This window comes from Fopius arisanus, unplaced genomic scaffold (genome assembly GCF_000806365.1).
Source record: "Fopius arisanus strain USDA-PBARC FA_bdor unplaced genomic scaffold, ASM80636v1 scaffold00175, whole genome shotgun sequence".
Taxonomy (NCBI): Eukaryota; Metazoa; Arthropoda; class Insecta; order Hymenoptera; family Braconidae; genus Fopius; species Fopius arisanus.
The window spans coordinates 17175-38637 of record NW_011887914.1 but is presented as its reverse complement, the minus strand read 5'-3'; the positions used below and the strand labels follow the sequence as shown (position 1 = coordinate 38637).

At 36.8% G+C, this 21463-nt stretch overlaps 2 protein-coding genes across 4 annotated transcripts in view; one reads left to right on the top strand and one right to left on the bottom strand.

Moving 5' to 3' along the window:
* morgue (modifier of rpr and grim, ubiquitously expressed) overlaps positions 1–21463 on the bottom strand; it is a 67837-nt gene that overhangs the window by 31631 nt on the left and 14743 nt on the right. For both annotated transcript variants that reach the window (XM_011314590.1, XM_011314591.1), the window contains exons 3-5: positions 16671–17043; positions 14443–14914; positions 13647–13818 (exon numbers count right to left, since the gene is read on the bottom strand). In XM_011314590.1, coding sequence (XP_011312892.1) covers positions 13647–13818; positions 14443–14914; positions 16671–17043 — 1017 coding nt within the window. The remainder of the gene's footprint in view (positions 1–13646; positions 13819–14442; positions 14915–16670; positions 17044–21463) is intronic.
* Positions 19914–21313, top strand: LOC105272442 (uncharacterized). 2 transcript variants are annotated; one of them, XM_011314588.1, is made up of 3 exons: positions 19914–20000; positions 20357–20625; positions 20704–21313. In XM_011314588.1, the coding sequence occupies exons 2-3, from the start codon at positions 20521–20523 to the stop codon at positions 20932–20934; spliced, it is 336 nt and encodes a 111-aa protein (XP_011312890.1). In that variant the 5' UTR covers positions 19914–20000; positions 20357–20520; the 3' UTR covers positions 20935–21313. The 2 variants fall into 2 exon arrangements, with proteins under 2 accessions (XP_011312890.1, XP_011312889.1); XM_011314587.1 differs by lacking the exon at positions 19914–20000 and having other exon boundaries at positions 20070–20625.

Here is a 21463-nt window from a genome sequence, read left to right as displayed (position 1 = left end):
GATGCAATAATGCTCCCCGAGACGTAATTGTCCGCCATTTTGTGGATTCCGGTTGGGCATGGGGACGCTATCTCTTAGTTAATTAATTTTCATGGTTGGAATCCCCAAAAGCTATCAGGCTACCTCTCGCGAATTGGGATTACGTTTATATAGCTACGCAATTACTTAACCTGTTAATCCGAGTAATTATTGGCAGTCCCGGCGACGCCATCGGATGCATAATTAATTAAGTCGTGAGGGAAATGCACAGCTGATTAATTAATAGTTCGCCGTCCAGTCCGGTAAAACCGTTGAGTCACACATTAATCCCTCAATAATTAAACGGGAAATGTTGGGCACGGCTACCTGCCCCCCCACGGTTGTTGATTTAGCCCGTGATCGGAGAAGTCTATACCAAACCCCTAAATTACGCTACCTAAGCAGGGGAACAGGCTACCTATACATTCCCCAGGGTCTAAGGCCCTTTCCGTAATTTTCAATATTTCGATTTGCTACCTGTACGGATAGTTACCCCGCGGACCCTATTGATTTAGATAATCGGTATTGAGTAGGCTACCTAACCGGGAAAACATAAAACACGTTACCTAAGGGCTCCCTGCCTCGGAGGACCCAAACGCTACCTTGAAATTTTACTACACCCCCGGCGTGGTGGTGGCCCCGTAGGTAAAACAGATTTTGGTTAGAGACCCCGATTCCTCTACCAAAGCCCCGGATAACGCTACCTAACGCGGCAACTAAGCTACCGAATGACCCCCATACCTGCGGCCCATTGCCGCTACCGAAATCATCGTCACGCTACCTCCACCGCTACCTAACCGACAAATATTGCTGATTTAAGAAATTAGTCAGGAACGGGCCACCAGATTGAATGAAATCGTTACCGGACGATCAAATAATGCTACCTAATAGAATTTGTACATTAGCAACTGATCGGTAGGAATTATAAGCTCGTATCTCTCTCTCTCGCTCGAACCCGATTAGACTCCCCTGCAGTTTCCTGTCTTTCCCACCGGGATAACATAAGGAAATTTAATAAAATTAAAAGCTATTCTCTCTTCCTTACTGCCCCATAGAACTCCCGTTTATCATTACTCCCCTTATATTTCATTAAAGTTAAATTCTTCCCTTTTGGGCGAATGCCGGTCATATGAAAAATGTAGACTGAGCAATCTATATTAATTATAAGTTTCCTAATAGACAATATTTATTTTTTTCTCTGGTCAATAGTGGAACAAGTAAGGATATTTCCGTTTGGTTTTATTTCTCCTACCCGAATCCCCGTCCCTATAAATACCCAAATAGTTTAGTTCAGGTTCTTGATCTTATTTCGAATTTTGGATAATTGATGCTCTCGTCCACGAATCCACCCCTCTCTCCACGACCCGCACACTGAGCAACCGAGCAGTCCCGTACCCTCGTACCTCCCCGACTCTAGGTTTAGTTTCTGTCGATAGGAAATTCTGGGGATGATCAGTGAAAAATTGAGTTTTAAATACGGTTAGAGTTACGGTTGCGGTTCGTCGATTTCGCGTAGCTAAAAATCGGCTGGCGCCCTAAACACATTTTTAAGGATTGGAATGAGCTGCTGATCACCCCCGGAGCTTCGTTTAGATTTTTTATAGTTTTGTCACTCCAGAGTCGTCGGGGTTGCGAGAACGAAGGTAATGGTTTTGGCCGTGTTTTCGGATATCGATAAAATTGGGTTAGGGTTTCGAGTATTCGCTGAGGCCATAGAGGAAAAATCATTACAAGCTTAAATGGATAAAACGTGGAGAATCATTAATTAAAACCGGAACTATCATAATGATACCGACCGAAAAAGAAACGACTTTTTTTGTGATTGTGGCATGTTGTTTTGTAAATGAAAAGTCGATTTTTCTCATAGCGAAACAACTTTGTGATGTGTATTTCGATGAGATATACGAGGCGTTCAAAATATTTGATGAGAATGCGTACAAGTGGGTGAGATTAGAATTATCTGAAATTACTGCCGGTCTTGCTAATATTACTTACCAGTTACGTTTAACTAATGGTTTTGATTATATTCCAAAAACATTCATGTAAATAAATAAATATAATGCGAGTAATAAAAGAAAATAAAACTACCAATGCTTTTTTTACTGCTTTTATAATTTTGCCACCCCTCATCCCATCTTCACTTTGGCCGGCAAAATATACCCCCCCCCTTTTTCCTGGAAAGGGGGAGGGGGTGTATTTATTTTTTAAAGTTGAGGTAAAAAATATAATGTTATTTTAGAAAAATTAAAAATAAATAATAATTTTTTGTTAAAATAAGGAATAAAAAATACAAAGTTTAAAATAGACTTTTAACATCTTTTTCTTAAATTTAGATATGCTCCACAATGATATTTGATGAAATGCATACTATAAAATTAATATATGACGTGAAATTGTAAATTGATTGTTTGTAAAATTTGGTATGTTGAAGTACCATTTTGTCATCATCGGCCTTTTAGTAATCGATGTCTCTGTTTTGTATTTATCGTAAATGGCATTGTATATTTTGCAATTTATTCAAATTTGGTATGACACATCGCAAAAATTAATCAATGGCGGGTATGGTCCTGCGCTGGTATGTTCCATACCAAAAATTACTTGGAAACAATTGCAAAAATTAAAATAATATTTTTTCCGTGCACCTATGTCTATACAAAGTATTGTTTAGGGACTGTCCTCTAAGTTTTCATACATCGATCGATAACTATGGAGCCAATCCTCGTTCGATACAATATATTGTTCGTAAAGTATGAGGACAGTTAAATATTAAAAAAAAAATGGCAGATCTGGAAAAGTTTCTATTTGTTGTGAAAAACTTTTGCATTTGACATAAAATGTCACTTTGAGTTTTGTCGGAATCAAAATAATCCATATTTAACTAAATTTGCTCTTTTTAATTGAAATCACGTATGAGAACGTGTCGATTCACGTAAAGCATATATTTGAAAAAGATATCAGGGTCAACTAGCTACTATCAATATTAATTCAGTTTTATAAAATTGTTCAATTAGAGAAATACTTTTTTCAATGTCCTTGAAGTATACATACGAGAAAAACTGCTCAACTATAATCATGTAAAGTATAATATGAGGACACCTTCGTTTATACAAAGTATTCTTTGGAGGCTGTCCTCATAATTTGGATGTGTCTATCGTTAACTTCGGAGTCAGTCCTCATTCTATCCCACACATCATTTCTCGAGTTTGGGGACAGACAAATATTAGAATTAAAAATTGAAGAATCTTAAAAAGTTATCAAACAGATGTCTACAACTTGCGCAATGGATCAACAAAAGAAATCATAAACTGAATCTATTTTGCGAATTATGGCGATCACTTTGGTGATTAATTTTTATCCCTATGATCACGTGTTCAATGCATGGAATTAAGGGATTCCCAACCTGGCAGCATAACCTTCCTTAGTTTGTAGAATCCTATTAACATCGTCATTGCGCTTCCGTGATTCAATTGCTCCTTATGGCGATATTAGTTTATTTTACTGATGATGTTTTATACATTGCTCAACCCAGGGATATTTCTATCGTTTCTGGAGTGTGTTCGGTCAAGTATAAGAGTAATAAGAAGTATGAAGCACGTGTACTTGCATTAACTAGTAAGTATCATTGATCGATATTCACGGAAGCAACAAACGTCAACGACTTATAAGGACATTTCATCGACAAATTTTCATTATTTTTAGATGATCATAAACTTCTGAAGAAAATAAAGAGAATTTTGGAAAATGGGGGTGGGAATATCGATACGTATTTACTTCGAGACATGCCAAAGAAGGTTCTCTATCAGGAAGCATCCAATGAAATCATCAAACATCGAGGTATGCTGAAAAAAAATTTCAATTGAACAATTACTTGTCATAGTGGAGAATGAGGCAAAATGTAACTGGGATAACTCCACTTAAATCCAATTCCTCACCGAATCAACATTTATACTTGTACAAAATTCGATTTTTCAATGTGATTTTTCAAAGCAATAGTTGTCTGTATAAACTCAAATATGGCTTAAAATTTTCTTATTGACAACCTCTTGATTCTGTCAAGATATAGAAATATCATCATTAGTTCTCGAGTGATTGTACAGTATTTTTATATTTTTTCTCGTTTAAATTAAATTTTTCATTGTTTGTGGCAATATCAATTAACATGGTCTCAAAAGACCAGATATGTATTCCTCAAAGTGTGTGGGCTATATATGCTTATATTGTGTTTATGTGTATGTCTGCTTGACATAGTTATTTACATATTGTAATTATTAATGGATAAAAAAATATAAACCTATTAGTAAATCTCCATCCAGTCGAAAGCAGATTGCTAATTGTTTTGCAAGAACGACTATAGAATAATAATATCCGTATCAATAGCAACGCGTTTCTTCCGTATTCACCCTTAGAGATTGAGCTTTAATATCCAAGAAAAATCATTCAATTTCACTCTGTTAAACTCCAGGTATTGAACATTGAACACGCTACATTGTGTCCCATTCTTCCCTGTTCAATTCTGCTTGTGTCTAGTTTACATAATTAGTATGTTTTAGATGATGATTATATCTACGTTGATGCAAGCATTTTGTCACATAAACAACATGAGATAATGACCACTATATTCAATCGTTGACGATAGACAAAGCATATAATGAATCAAATTTTTTTGGTAAAATTGGAAGAATTTTTTGCAGAATTATTGATCTAATAAATTCTTATAATTCCTTCATATATTCATGTGTCATATTTTCCAGATACACCATCACAATTTCTACGACTGACGAAAGTAATTGTCAATGACGAGGAAAATATAGACAAATTACCCCAAAACAGACGTGTAGTTACGAGAACAGTAAATACATCAAAGCCGGATAAAGTGAATCCAAACGATAGATGTGCTGGCCAGTCACATGTTGAAAATAATAATTATCCTGAACCTCAATCGGACGATATGAATTCTCAGCAATTGACTCACTGCGAATCGAGTACCGCCCATATGAAGAAAGTACATGCATGCCGCTCCTTCTCATCCTCCTCCTCCTGCTTCTCTAGCAGTGACAATAATCCCAGACATATTCCAAAGGAGACTCTGCCCATTCATATGAAAAAGAAACCACTTTTGTGAACAGAAGCCGAGGCACAAGTGATATCTACATCTCAATATGAGGATAATGATCGGCCTACAAAGAAGGCTCCACAGAAATCCTCTGCAGCTAATCTTTGTGGTGAAATGTTCGATGTCCCTGTCACGATCAGTCAGAAGAACAGCGTTCCCAATGCTGAGAGAAAAATGGCACCTTTAACAGGACCCACCAAATCTCAAAAGATATCCACGTCTATACGTGAGCATGATGGTCTACATGAGCATAAATCAGGAGAAATGTCCTCTTTTTTGGCTCCTCGTAGTATACATATCGATGAGAATGTTTCATTTCCCTGCGTAAGTAATATCAAAGGGTGCAGTACGCCGTTAGATTGTTCTTATGAAACAGGCGCTCTTCAGTCTGGGTTGAAAGATGTGAATGAAAAAGTTCCTGTTGAGTTTATGCTTACTCGTTCAGATGATATTGATACATATCAGCCAGCGACGTTCCAAATAAAAAATAGTTCAATCGATAAAGATCATCACATTGAAGGTAATGTTGAATCGAGGAAAGAAAATAAAGAACCCCAAGAAGAAACACCCCTAAATATTAAAAATGGATCATTGGATCATTCTGTTAAAAGTGGATCGGGTTTACGGTTCCCGGAATGTCAACAAGAATTGCCTTCAATCTCTCAAAACGACAATAGTAATGAAACATGTTTTTTGGATACTCCTGAGAAGGAAAAAGTAGAAGCGCCAATGTTTGAAGTGACAAAAATAAACGAAACATTCATCAAGAGAGAAATCACAGGAAAACCACGAGAATCGGTCTTACCATCTGATGAATCTATTGTGGAAGAACGGAATATCGCTGCGAATAAATTCAATAAACATTTTCCATTGACTGAATTTCTCTTGACCAACTTTGTGCTTGATGTAGACAAGAAGTCACTGGCTAGCAACAATATTTTCTGTAAGTCAACTGGAACCTTTAATAAGAAAGAACGAGCTGATGTTAACCCCTTCACCCATAATATCACAGTGGAGAAGGAAGGTGAATCAGATATCCGTTCCACGCCGATTGATAACTCACATTTTGGTGTGAAAAATGGATGGAAAAAAGCTGTCCCCATTATCATTCAGAGACTCGGCGAAGTTTATGAAATATATATATATTTTTTTCATGTTTTTTTGGCTATCGCGACTATTTTTTTGTATTCTGTACGGTTTTCCGGATTCGTTGTGAAATTCCATTTTTTGAACGCTGCTCTACTTTTCCGTTTGGTTTTACCACATTCAGCGATCCATCACCCTAAGGGATTCGATATTCGTTTCGCTGATTGTAGCCCTTCTTTCTTTCCGTTTTTCTTTTTTCGATTACTTTTCAGTACATTATTTTTTTGTTCTTACTTGGACTGAAGTGTTTAATTCTTTCTTAGATGTTGTCAGTGAAAATTATATATTGTTCTACTGACGATGCATTATCATATTTCGGGTCAAGAAATCTTCCGTATTCATTTAGGAGATATTCTGAGAATTTATCCCAATCTGTCTTGAATGTGTACAATTTGAACGTTTTTTTGTGGTAATAATTTCTTTCCACTTGCACGCTAATGTGAAGTGGAAATTGCTCACCCCCCATATTATAATTTGTTTTGTCTGCCATTTCAATATTTGAAAAGACTAGATCAATATTGGATTTTGATAAGGTGTTTGCATCTAGATGAGAAGAGGTAACAGTATTGTGAATCTATAAATATTTTTCTATGATTGCTTTTGATAGTCTCGCACCACTAGAGTCCGTTTGACAATTCCAACTTGTGTGGTGGGAGTTGAAATCTCCTATTAATATTACATTGGCATGAGTATTGACATTTGATAGTAGTAGTTCCTCCCATTTGTTCTGAGAATCCCGGAGGCCGATCACATGCAAATAAAGTAAATTCCGGCTGGACGTTATTAAACTTTAAAGCACACATTTCTATTCTATCATCTAGAATAGTCAAATTATTTATTTCTGTGTATGCTTAGTTTTCTCTAATGAAGATTGCTGTGCCTCCTCCTGAAAAATTTCTGACCCGCTGGAACCGTCACTGGATTCAAGTGCGTCTTCAAACAAACAAATACATCCAGATTCTCTAGTAATTTTGGAATTTAATCTTTAATTCTCCTTAGACATCTTACATTCCATACTAGTATTCTAAGATCTTTGGTCACATTCGTAGTATTATTGTGATCGTTCATAATAGTTGGTTGGTAAGGCACAGGTTGTGGCAAAAATATGAAAATTTTTTTTTTTTTATTTAAGAAAATATGAAAATTGACAATATGTGTTGCGATTCGATATGGTAATGATAACAAGCAGGATGAAGATGTAATTTTGATTCCGATTCTCTTATTGAGAATTGTTGAGGCGAAAGCCTCATATAGCATTGGGCCACGGGGTGGCAGCACCTCCTGGATTAACTCTGCCCGACCGGCCGTGCGAGTTTATCGGTGCCCCAATTTCACACCTGTGGCACTGACCTTCTCTACGATTATCATTATTATCTTGCTAATTTCACTGACCCGGTTGTTCTCAAGTTGTTCTCAATATATCTCTAATTATCGAACGAATCTTTAATTAGTATAACTCTCTCCCGTGTTCAAATTAATAAGTGTTTGTTCGCGGATAATTTTATATATATATGTTTTTTATATATTGACATTTGTAAGACTGAAATATAGGAATTTCTCTGTGACAAAATCCAGTGCGTCTCGTGTCATAATCTTCTCAAATCTCTCGTTAACCACATCCCAGTGCTCTAACGGTTTTTTTTTGTGAGGTTCTCGCCGTAACAAGAATCGACCGTTTGATCAGGGGCGCCAGAGCTCCCGTCCTAAGCAACCTCCCCCTCTTTGTTTCCTGCCTGCTTTCATTAGAATCATTATATTCCTTGAGTTTTTTGAGGAGTCTTGTGTATCTGTTCTTTATTCTAGAGCTTGGCAGTGTTGTATGGATATCGCCCAACAACTCTATCATTCCTGTTATGTTTCCAGTGTATTTTAGGGCCGTTTTTATTTTGATTAGTACTCCCCTAAGCGCCTTGAATAGATTCTCAATATCTTTACGAGTTAAAGGGTATTGTGTATTCGATTCTTTAATGTAATTATCTATCTTTTCCCAATTTAGTGTTTGCGTGTGAGTAGTGTTTCCTTGACTATCGATTTTCTTTTTTTTGGACTGGTTCCTTGAGCCTGTCACATTTTGATTAAAATTTTCCCTCTCAGGAATAGCACTGTGTATAAATACGTCTGCTCACTTCGAAGGTTCAATCGAAACTCTTATGCGGGAATTCTCCTTAAAGTCGCCTTCGTTGCTCTTTACTTTCCTCTCAAAAGCCTCAATTATTTCTTTGGGCAAAATATGGGTGGAGTTCCGATGATTTTTCACTGAAATTCCAAATATTTTCTCCTTATTCATGATCCCCACTATTTCATTCAAAGATTCCATTAATTAGAAACTTTGATCCTTCACCTACATTCTAATAAAATTTTACATAAGATTCCAAAATATTATTCATGCGAGAAGAAAAATTGTTTTAGAATTGAGATCTTTTCTCTTCATTGTCTATTCAACCAATCAGATTGCCGTGCCATCACTGATACCTTTACATCATATTTGCTCTGCATTTTTTTTTCATTTGGAACTAATTAATTATCCATTATCGTCCCCAATTTACGAAGGATCAGATTAATGAGAACTATCCATCTCGGTTCATTACCTATTCAATTTCAAAATTTCAATAAGTGATTCATTAATACAGAATTGCTGGATTAACTGAATAAAATTTTTCCAATATTGAACAGAATTTCACAATCGTTCTAAGAATTTTTTCCTTGACCGGAACTATCTGTCAAATGAACAGTCATAAATAATGATCCATAAATTTATTAATCGTTTTTCATTCAACAAATAGTCGCGTTGAAGGCAAAAATTAGAAATACTCATCGTCACTGAAATATTTGCAATATTGAGAACACCTTTTTCATGAGAACTGAAAGTTTTCACCCTGACATTTTTTTTCATGCCTTTCACCATGATAGTGTCTAATTTATCTTTTTTCCAAAAACAATTTTCTCCATATGCACGCAATTACACATAAATCGTATTCAATATATTATATTTTAGCTCCGATTAGAATTCTGCGACTTGAAATTGAGAGTAATTTCTTCAACCATACCATCTGCTATTGATCATACAGGAGCTTGCTCTCATTTGATTTCGACTTCCTTCAATTCGATACTCTCGCAGCCGCCATTCTAAAATTCAATTGCCATTTCTTTCGACTTTCTTCAATTCGATTTTTGAGCGGTAGTCATTATGCTATCCTTTTTATATGGGGAAGAATATTTATATTATTATATTGTACTACAATTGCCAGCATTAGTAAATATTAGATTGGACAATATTGAAACCAGGCGATTCTCATTGCCTTTAGTGCCAATTAGCTACAAAAGGATTTCCAATTTTTTTTTCAAAATACTCGTCGCAGTGTGTACATATAAAGCTATGAAAATATGTATATCCATTCATAGAAAAATCGCGAGACATTGCCATTTTTCCGGCTTTCGGGTCCGAATGGAAGCATTGCAATTGTTTAATTTTTTAATTTCCTTATCCTGCTTGGGAATTATGTAGAACGGTCTGAAACGTAGAAATTCGAAGTTTAAAGGTCATGTGTGAGTATGTGCGGATAGTTAATTTTTGGAAAATAGGAAGAATAAACCGATAAATTGATTCTAAAAATCTGAAATTTCCTCAGGTCATAAGTCCTAATATGAAGTATGAACTTGATCTGTCCTAATTTTCCACCCGATTGGTGGAGTAGTTGTCAAAATATCAGTGATTGTTTCTAAAAATTGGTAATCAGTTTAAGACGAAAATAGGTAGTAAGAATTCCAAAAAAGGTAAATGTCTAGAACAGCCCCCCCAAGAAATGAAATACCGAAAGTGGACTAATCCTCATGTTTACATGAAGGATTGGACAACAGCGGGTCAGGGATTATATCAAATGATAATCAAAGTCTCCAATCAGCCAGTACGTCTGGAATCGCGGATAAACATCTGCCACACTCAGGAGAGGTCCATCCATCGGGGGAGGCATGAGTATACTACGTGGGCACAAGATATAGGTGTCAACTGTTTAATTATAATTCATAATTATAAACTTCATTATAGAAATTGCTGTATGAAAGAGAAGAGAGTGTTCAGGCGTGTACCGAGTGTCAACGTCAATAATTTCTACTTCTTTGTGTTGTCCTAGTTTTTAAATGTACCAAAGTGTGTTGTCGTGGGAGCGATAACCGCTACATCCTCGCCGTGGCCCTGGGTAATGCAAAGAGCAGTATACAAATTTCTGCGTATGTCGGAAACTATTTGTCTTCCCAACATACCAGTTATGTTATCAGATTCGTGATCAGGAGGTCAAAAACTATCGGATAGGAGGTAATTGAATATGGCAGTGTCTCAACACATGCGCCACGGTAACTTTTACCGTGGATCCACGGCAATTTTTGTTGTGGATCTACGCCTTATGCCAATTATTAACGTAGATCCACGGTGAAAAGTGACCGTGGATCCATGGTGATTTCTAATAGGCGCGGGGTCCGCTATTTTTTAGTGTAGAGCCACGGGAATAATACAGTGGCCCACGGTGATTTTTAACATGTCCAAGGAGGGGTAACTCATAGCCAACGGCCGGCAACGAATCAGCTATAAAAAATGGGACAAAGTGCTATGGATCTAACCGTCTCACGTAGCCTTCGGCTGAGTTCTCAATCCAAATCTACAATTGATGAAAACGCTCCTTGTACCGGCAAGCTTACTCCTGTGAATCTATTGAACTCATTCTCCAAGACCCATGCTGTTTCAATTAGAAAATCGATTGAAGAGGTTCCTGCCTAGGATCTCCAGATAACACTAAATTTGAGATTTTTTCGAATTTTTTGCTCTCTTGTTGTTCAATTTTCTAAAATTCAATTTTCGAAAAGTATAAGGGGCAATAAGGGGGGCACAGACTTTACATAATTACCGATGAAAACTAGGATATGTAAAAAATCAAACGGATGCAAGCTTTCGCTCGAAACAAAAATTTGAAAAATTTTTTTTTAGAAAGCTGAGGAAACCAAAACGGATTTTTTATGTATTTTTCATATTATTTTTCATTTTTCAAATTGATCATTTATCTCATAACCTGACTACTGTTATTATTAAGACGAGATCTACTGCACACTCCGTACGCCGAATTTGAATTTTGACTTCGGATTCGAGTTGACCAATAGGGAATCAGTCTTACGAGTTTCGACTCAGGCGAACTTCATGTACCTATCTCTGCTTTCATGATAAGGAATTAAATTAAAATAATCGTAAAAATATCCAAAAAAATATAGAACCCAGAAGAGAACTATTACAAATGAATTTACGGACATGATGAAAATAGGTGGCACACTTAACAAAGCATCCAGTGATGGGAAAGCATAAGACCATCAGCAAATTGGTATTAAGGTAAGTATTATACTTGTTTGTTTGTAAGATCATGGATAGGGCCATGAGCAGAGTTACAAATTTGCTGATGGTCCTATTCTTTCCCATTACCATGAATCCTTTACATCGGGGGCTTTCTCAGTGAACTCACCAAAGTTGAAATTTTTGCGAAATATGACTTTTGGTCATTTTGAGCGCCCTTTTCAACCTCAATTTGATATTTTTTTGAAAAAATATACTTTTTTGAGAAGATACACTTGCAAAAAATTTACCAATAATATAAAAAAAAATTCTGAAAATGTAATTCTAGACATAAAAAATCTAAAAAATGCTATTAATTATGCTAAAATTGTGAGACTATATTCTCGCAATATCATCGCAATTTTCACGCATACTAAAGCATGGGATATTAAAAGGAGAATTTTCTCTGACTTTTTAAACTATAAGACTCAATTGACTGAGTTCCTCAATGAGAGAGGGCGACGTTTGTAAAGACTTTCGATATGGGAGACAATAGAAGTCACCGAAATAATTTTCCAGAAATTTCCGCTATTTTCCTTATATTCCAAGATGTTTACGCACAACTGCCCAACGGTAATTATGGAATAGCTCGAAATCTTTCACCCACTGGGTATGTACTTTTAATTATGAATTTTTTTTTTCATAACATGAAATACCTGATCAATAATGTTACAATTCGAATTATTTATCATTTCATTCGCTTAATGGCATTTTCGAACGAAAATTTTAGGAACTCCATGATGAGTTAACAGCGAAAGAAATAATAATCAAAAATTTTCTCTTTAATGTCCCCTGCTCAAGTATGAGTAAAAGTTACTGTGATAACTGCGAGCTCCAACAAAATTAAAAATGAGATTTTTGAGATACGTATATTTTTATAAATGTGTTATTTCTAAAAATGTATTTTCGGGACTTTTTATATTTTTGGTATGTTCCTTATCATAAACTACACGTTTTAGAAAAGTATATATTGTTTTTAATTATTGAATTGAGCTTGAACAAGACCTTCAAAGGTGACCATAAGTGAACTTTCGAAAATCCAAAAATCCTTCGAAATGTATTGGTAGAGCTTGGAAAGAAACACCTTAACAAATAATCTGGTTGATTGGACATATCATGTTTTCAACTCTGCTGAATTCGCTAAGAATTTCCACACACATAGCCCGCTGCCTGGAAGGGGCGTCGCTCATGCATGTGTCGGCGCCACACGGACGTACTGCCGTTTAACGCTGCAGCGTTATTGGCTCTCCTATTTACCCCAATATCTCCGGGGGGGTGCTTCTGATCCAAAAGTGGAAAAGGACTTTTCGGCTCAGAATCACCCCCTGTACATGCTGGTAAAGGATTAGCATGTACTTCTGGGACACCCTGTATAAATTTTTTTAGACTGATGCATGGAAAACCCCATTTTCTGGGCGCTGTGTGTTTCACAGACCTTGCATTTGGAAAGATTTTGTTAAAGCCACGTCGTGGAAAACATATCACTCTTCCTTACATCCTTGCTATCCTCGCCTTTGGTTCGGATCGTCAAACTTGCATGTGGGGAGGGATGATCTGTTTTCCACGGCTAGGCCTGGAAATAACTTTATTTTTTCTTTCTATAGAATACCTTCTCCAATTTTCATGAGTCTGCATCGCATTTTCTTATTATATTCAATATGTATGAATATGTACTAAGAAAAAACCTTAACCAAAGAGCAGACCTTTGGTCAGGCACAGTCATCCCTTTAACGGGACTCCCGCTCGACAATGAAACCTGGATGTTAAGAATGCCAAAAATAGGTATCGGCCGGTATAAATTCACAACCCTCCGCACGCTGGTCTGACGCCTCAACCACTCGGCTGTTGCCGTCGATTTCCAAAAGATATAATAACTAATCATTGATTCAAACTTGAGATAATTTACTGATTCTTTTCTCTAATACTAGTATAAGAAATCAACTTAAGGCGTTTCACGATGTTTTGCAAATAATTATTGAAAATTTCGAAAATAATTACCTGACAGAAGGGGTCAGTCAATAAACTCTGCACACTGATCAACACTTTAGAAATTGTGAGGGCAAGTGACCAATTATGATGAATTGAGTCGATTCCAACGTCTCCATGTCTTGATACATTTGGATGCAGAATTTTTGTAAGAAAACGAACTACTGGCGGGCACATTGGATAACTGTAATTAAAGAATGAGTTACTGCAATTCATTAAACCATTACAAGTATAGTACTTCATAGTAAAAAATGTTTGCTACATTTCAAAATTTATGTGGTATTTAAAAAAATGATTGAATAAGGGAACTTTCCAAATTATCTGATATTTTCCAATAGGTTCGGGGCAAACAAAATAAAAAATCATGAAATTTTTTGAAAACCCAACAAGCTCCTTTGCTTGCAAAGTAGCCAAAGGGAAATATCTGATTAATTTTGAAGCTCGATTTGTATTCGGGGAGTTATTTATTATGAAAACATATTTCCTTCAAATCTCCGTCGACAGAATTGCGGCAAAAGACAATGGTTAGATTTAAAAAAATGAGAATAGAGGTTTGATAAACACAAGTCAATTTAGTTGATTAATTTTATCAATAATTACTCTACACTGCCATTAAAACTCAATCTGTCAATTTCAATCAGTGGATACCCGATTAACTAGTTCTTGGTTCCCCATATATAAGTAAGAGATAAGATTATCAACGAATTATCAGTTGAGTACCAAGTAACTGGGCCAAATGGTACTATCCTATTGGCGGACATTAACGAAAGAAAATCATGTTAATTTTATGAAAAAAAAATTAAATGACCTGTGAGGAACTTGAAGATACAAGTAAAACAGCCCTCCCTCATAAGGGCTTCCGATAGGCCCAGTGATAGTTGCTTGCCAGTGACAATGCATGCTGTCCAGTGGAGTAGCTTCAATGCCCTCAGGAGGATCAATTCTTAGGCTTTTTAGTTCCATACGCAATCTATTTCTCCTCCATGAAGTATCTTGGATTCCTGCAGGCCTCGACTTGAGGCACATCTGTGCTAAGCAAGTTCTACACGGAGCAGAGGAAGCCAAACGATCATAAATTTTATACCAGTTTTCCACGTGTCCAATGGCTTTGTTTAGAGGCCACCGAAGTGTGACGTGTTGCTTCCATTGCTGATGGGGGACATGGGTAAGTAGGAGCCCATACCATCGACGACAGACATTAGCTGCTGACCATAAACTCACGTCGTCAAGGTGAGAAAACACCGCGAGGAGAACTTCTGGGGGAAGACGTTCTACTAAACCTGGTGATAATTATTATAAAACTGACGTTACAATGTGCCACAGTACGGCTATTGAAATTTAAGAGGAACGATCAGTTGATGGCGATCATGGCCATGGAAAAATTGGGAACTATGTACGTATCTAAATTTACTAAGTTAATAGTTGTGTTTGTAATTGTTCGAAGAGCATTTTGTTAATTCACACAAATGGCTGAAGAATTTTTCCTTTGGATATACTTTTTACCAGTGATGGGACAATTTCATTTTTCGAGCTCGTAGCTTCTCAAGTCTCGAAAAACTTAGAAACCGTGCTACTCCTGAGTACAAAGTGGTATTGGACATGAAGGTTAAAAACATTTTCAAGTACTAAATCCCTCTGCATCGTGGAATTTGATTTTTTTTTTTCTCCCAATAAGTGTCAAAAAAAAGGATCCATTTCTCCGATATTTAATCCTTCATTAAAAATTCTAAATAAATCGTTTTGAAATACCCAAAATATTAAAGTATGGGCACAAATTTGAAAGTTTACTATTTAGTAATTTTCAAATCCTAAGTACAGAAGAAATTAAACGTGAAAATTTCTGAACTACTCGGACTTTTAGAACTTTCAATTTTTTTCCAAAGGAGTAAATAGTTAACAGTAAATTAATACTTTCATTGGGCCTTAAAGTCCAGACACACTTACGTGTGTCCGTGACTGCTCATTATGAATATCTACGAAACTATCTTATTCCAAGGAAACATGCACTTGGCCGAGTCGATTTAGCAAGGGACATTTAACCATTACTTCATGCGTTAGGTCTTTTTGAGACATAAAAATTGAAATATGAATGAAAACTTTGTGGGAACACATATATTCTGCACATTGAGCATATTGAGAAGGACATGAAAAAAAAATCAGTTGGATAGTTTCTGAGATATTCGCAAAAAACTTTTCAGAAACAATCACCGATATTGCGAATACTACTCCACCGATCGGGCTCAAATTTAGAACAGATTAAATCCACATTAGGTCCTATGAATTGACAAAAGTTCTTGGAATCAATTTATCCGTTTATTTTTCACATTTTTTAAAAGTTGACCATTTGCACACACACACATAGCTCTCAAACTTCGTATTTTTGCGTTTCAGACCGTTCCACATAATTTTCAGGCAAAATCAGGGAATCGTAAAATCGAATGATTGCAGTGCTTGAATTCGGAAGCAAACAACGGAAATATGGCAATATCTCGCGATTTTTGTACGAACATGTATATATATTTTCATAGCTTTGGATGCCCACTGAGGCGAACATTTTGGAAAAAAAATTGAAATGAAAAATTAAAAACAAAATTTACATAAGTTGCCCTATCTCAGGAACTAATGGACCGACGGAGCTGAAATGACGCATGAGCGTAAAGGTTAATGATTGATATCATAAGTTGAAAACTCAGATCTTTAGCTACGGATTTTGCCGCATTTATGTTAAATTTTCTCAAAATTAATCTACAAGATTTCGAATTTTGCAGCACATACACACAGACACAGAACATTCTACATAACTTGCAATTAGGAAATTAAAAAATCGGTCAAATACAAGGCCTCCATTCGGAAGCAAAGATTGAAATGTTGAAATATGTTAACATCTTATGAAATTTTTCACGGAAAATACCCTCTAACATTGTTTTCCACTATCACTCGAAATTAGAATAATTAAAAAACACTTGAAATTTATCTTTCCTGCAGTGTTGTTTATTTAGTGATTTCACAAAGGGCGACTGACTAATAAACACCGACCTGGCTCGTTAATTGGCTCATGTTCTATATGGCGATGGTTCGCCAACATCTCCACTCTCTCAACAAGACTCCTCGGTCTCGACGGCTCGCCAGCATTTTTGTGTCTCAGATTGCAGTAGCCTCGACAGTTCCATTGAAAAGGTTGATTATTCTGCTCTTCTCGGGGGGTAGTATGATCGAGAGAATTATGAGGTACATCCGGACGTTCCGGAGGATCTAGAGGGTGATCTTGATGTAAAGGATGTGCGTCATCATTGAGAGAAGGTGACAATAATCGTGGAGAACGAAGTCTGTTAGACTGACTTAAACGATGTTCTGCATTATAGAATAAGTCTGTCGGCTCATCATTGCCCGAATCCTCATCATCTGTTTTCTGGGTAATTAGAAACGATTAATTATTAGGAAAAATAACTAGGAGATCTATTTTCGGAAACGCTAAAAACTAATGGGTTGGTTGGACTAGTCAACTGAGATATAGGACAATAGGTTAATTTCAGGGCGTAACAGTATTTCAGAGATATTGCCAAGAATGACGACACTTTGAAACTTGTGCGACTTACAAGTATGAAAAAGTAATATAACAAAATACAAATAGAATGATGAACCGGACACCACAAAAACTTGTCTTCTTTGCCGAAGCATGGAAGCATTGTAAATGAAAATCAAATTCTATTTATTAGTCTCATATCGACCCATTAGGCCCCTCAAACTTCGAAAATACAATTTTTGGATCGTGTCCGTCGGTGTATACAGGGTGAATCAGAAAGGAATGTACACCGTGTAAGGGGAAGTAGAGGAGGGTTTTTTAGAAGACCCGTATTTTTTAGTTTTTTAATTAGCAGCTTTGTTGAAAAGTTATGAATTTTTTAAGTTCCGCCAATCAGGCGCTTGGCTCCGACCAGCGCTGACGCCCCCGAGATAAAATTCTATCTTTTTCAATGAAGGGTTAAAAAATCGGTCTCCTGAGGAGTGTACAGATCGATAGAGAATAGTGCGAAACGCCGAGAAAACATGGTCCCAAAATAGAAATTTCCTGAACGGCCATCTTGGAAATTTCCAACTCCTCCATTAGAGGCCCCGAAAATTCGGCCTTCGGGGGAGTGTACAGATCGATCGAGAAAAGTGAAAAATGGCGGAAATAGATAGTCCCAAAATAGAAATTTCTAGAATCGCCATCAGAGAGTACCGGAGAAATCGTCGACGCTCATGGAAAAGGTTCAACCCAAAAATTTCATAGCGATGTACTAAGTTTCATTTTTGATCTTTGTTAGGAGGAGAGGAATGACATTTTTGAATGTCGAATATCACCAACCGAGCCCTCTTCATTCAAAAATTCTTTTCTCTTTCTCCTAAATCTACCAAGTTTCATTCCTTGATCACCTTCAATAGTTTTGGAGATATTTCCCAACATTTAGGGCAAAAAATTTTTTTTTTGTCAAGATTCAACTACGGTTTCACCCGGGAAAAATAACATTTACAAATAATTTAAATACATTAAAAGATCGAATATTTCTTCGGGAATCCAATGAACAAAGAAAATACGTGATATCTCTATGAACGGCGGAGATATTTCAAACAAACTGGAGCGATTGCTATTCCAGTACCAAATTTTTGTTAAAAATGGCTAAAAGCACTAAAAACGACAAACACTGGATTTTTAAAAGTTTTCACAATCGAAAAATTTTCGTTATGCGACCGATATTCATTGTCTGATCTTGGATTCCAAACAAAAACGACTCATTCTTCAATTGTTTTGTGATTGAGTCGTTGATGGAGTCAGTCGAGTATCGGTTCACATAGTGCGGTGTGGGCAGTGCCTTGCCTAACCAATTAAATTACCAAAAAAGAGGTAAGTAGACTTCAATTGCTTTTAAAATGTATTTAATTCCATCAGCGCTGAAAGACCAATTTGAGAGAGAATTGAGAGTAAATTGAGAGTGAATTGAGAGGTGAAGTAAAAGAGTCTAAAATGTATTTCATGGCCGTCAATGTCTTTTGTGTTCACTTATGCAAAAATTGGATAATGGGTTTTTTATTTTTTAAGACCTCTCAAAATAATCTGTCCTATTTCGAAAATTGAGAATGCAATTTTTTTTGATTTTCGAAAATCCGAGTTTTGATTTTCAATGAGCTCTCAATATGCTCTCAACTTTTTTGTGAATTGACAATTATATTTTTTTCGAGTTTTCAAAAGGCGGATTTTTGATTCTCAATGGGTTCTCAATATGCTCTCACCTTTTTTGAGAATTAAGAATTCAATTTTTTTTTATTTTCGAAAATATGATTTTGATTTTCAATGGGCTCTCAACATATTCTCAACTTTTTTGAAAATTGGGAATTCAATTTTTTTTTATTTTCATAAATACGATTTTTGATTCTCAATGGGTGCTCAATATGCTCTCAACTTTTTTTGAGAATTGAAATTTTTTTTTTTTCGGGTTTTCAAAAGGTGGATTTTTGATTCTCAAAAAAGTTGAGAGCATATTGAGACTCCATTGAGAATCAAAAATCGTATTTTCGAAAATTAAAAAAAAATTGAATTCTCAATTTTCAAAAAAGGACAGATTATTTTGAGAGGCCTTCAAAAATAAAAAACCTATTATCCAATTTTTGCATAAGTAAACACAAAAGACATTGGCGGACATGAAATACATTTTTGGCCCCTTTACTCCACCTCTCAATTCACCATCAATTCCCCCTCAAACACAGGAACAAATCGAGAATCCAACTCTCAACTTGGTCCGCCAGGGAGAAATCTACCGGAAAAGGAAAAAACGTGTTAAGTTTATTCGTTTTCAAGATATTTAAAAAGAACTGGGGCAATAATTGTTTTTTTTTTAATTCAGCTACGGTTTCACTCGGTAAAAAAAATATTTGTTAATGATTTAAATACATAGGAAGATTGGAAATTTCCTCAGTCATCCAATAGAAAGATCGAACGCGATCTCTGAAAAAGGTCTTTCTTCTCTGAAAACTTTACAGAAGCATGTTCACTGCACGGGAATACCGGGACATGCATTTTTTCTATGGTCTGGCTGGGGATAACGCACGTCTTGCTGCGGAAATTTATGCCCGTGAGTTTACGCAGCGTAGACACCCTGACCATCGGGTATTCCCAGCATTGCACCAGCGTATGGGAGATCAAAATTGTCTCGTCCCACAGAGACGAGAACGACGACGCCGTACTGGAGGAGGTGCACGCGAATCCAGGTACAAGCACCAGACGTCTTGCAATGCGGTTAGACACTGGTCAATCTACTGTCCACCGAATATTGAAAGACAATGGGCTGTACCCGTTTCACATAACACCACTGCAGGAATTGGTAGAAGGTATGAAGACTCTGGACCTGATATTGAAAGATTTATTCAGATAATCAAATTTTTATTGACGTCTACAATTTTATTCCCCTGTGCCAATTTAGTATTATCCATTGCTCAGCAACGTTTTTCCGGAGTTTTTCAATTTTTCTTCATGGATTTTCACGGTTTTCGGTTGACAAATTTTACGGTATTGGTCTTCGTTCTTCAACTTTCGGTCTCTAAGATTCGGTGAGTCGTCGGTATCGATCTCAGATTCTTTTCAGTTTCGCGGTTTCGCGGTTTTGGATAATCAGCCATGATCGGTTTGGTCAATTATCGAATAATTCTTTTGTCAACGCTGCTAACATTTGTTTTTGATTTTACAGGTGATCGAGCAACCAGAGTCGCTTTCTGCCAATGGCTCCTCAACAGTGTGCAGGCGAATCCCGGCTTCATACATAACGTATGATGGAGCGACGAATCTACGTTTACCAGTGAAGGGATTTTCAATCAGCACAACACGCACCATTGGGCTGTTGAAAATCCCCACATGGTCGGGATTCGTCGCTTCCAACATCGTTGGTCGGCCATCAACATCTGGGGTTGCATATACGCTGGTGCAATCCATCTGCGGTTGGCCCCCAATCCACTTAATGTAAGATTTTTGCTGTTTATTGCTAAAGATTTTAAAAATTATATTTGATATATCAATTCACTTTTCTTCCCTTTCTAGGGACTAAATTATTTGGCATTCATCCAGGAAACACTTCCTGACATCATCGGTGACGGTCCTGGTGACCGAGATGCCTGGTTTCAACAGGATAGCGCTCCCGGGCACGGCATCAGAGGCGTCACCGATTTCCTGGATGAAGTGCTTCCTGAGAGGTGGATTGGAAGATTTGGTCCTGTGCATTGGCCTCCGCGGTATTTTCCAATATCCCATAATTCCTTTCCCAATTCTTGAAACCATTTCCCTAGATCCAATTCCTTTTTTCCTCCCTTTAGCTCACCAGACCTTACCCCGATGGACTTTTTCCTCTGGGGTTATCTCAAAGACAAAGTCTATGAAGTGACCATCAATACCCCAGAGAAAATGATTGCCCGGCTCCACGGTGCTGTGGCATTGATCGCTCCTGAGATGCTCCGTAGGGTGGAAGCAGAGGTTGTCAGGAGAGCTCAATTATGCCTGGATCCAGCAGGAGGACATTTTGAGCAGGTATGTCAAGTAATTAATAGTGATGCTGCCAACGAGTATTCAGAACGAGACAAGATAAAAGCCAGAGAAGACAAGAGAGTGAGAATTGCGATTGTTGTCTTGTCTTGCCGCATCACTAGTAATTAAAAATTGACCTGTAACAAATTCGGTAAAACACTAATTTCTATCATTTGTTGCGTTTCAGTTTCCTCATGGGAATGACGAGAATGACGATGCTGATGACGATGATGACAATGAAGATGATGATGATAATAATAATGATGATGACGAGAGTGAT

Coding starts and splice junctions, on each gene's coding strand:
- LOC105272442 (XM_011314588.1), top strand. CDS start 20,521: ATGGTCGGGATTCGTCGCTTCCAACATCGTTGGTCGGCCATCAACATC. Junction 20,626..20,703: donor TGGCCCCCAATCCACTTAAT/GTAAGATTTTTG, acceptor TTCCCTTTCTAG/GGACTAAATTATTTGGCATT.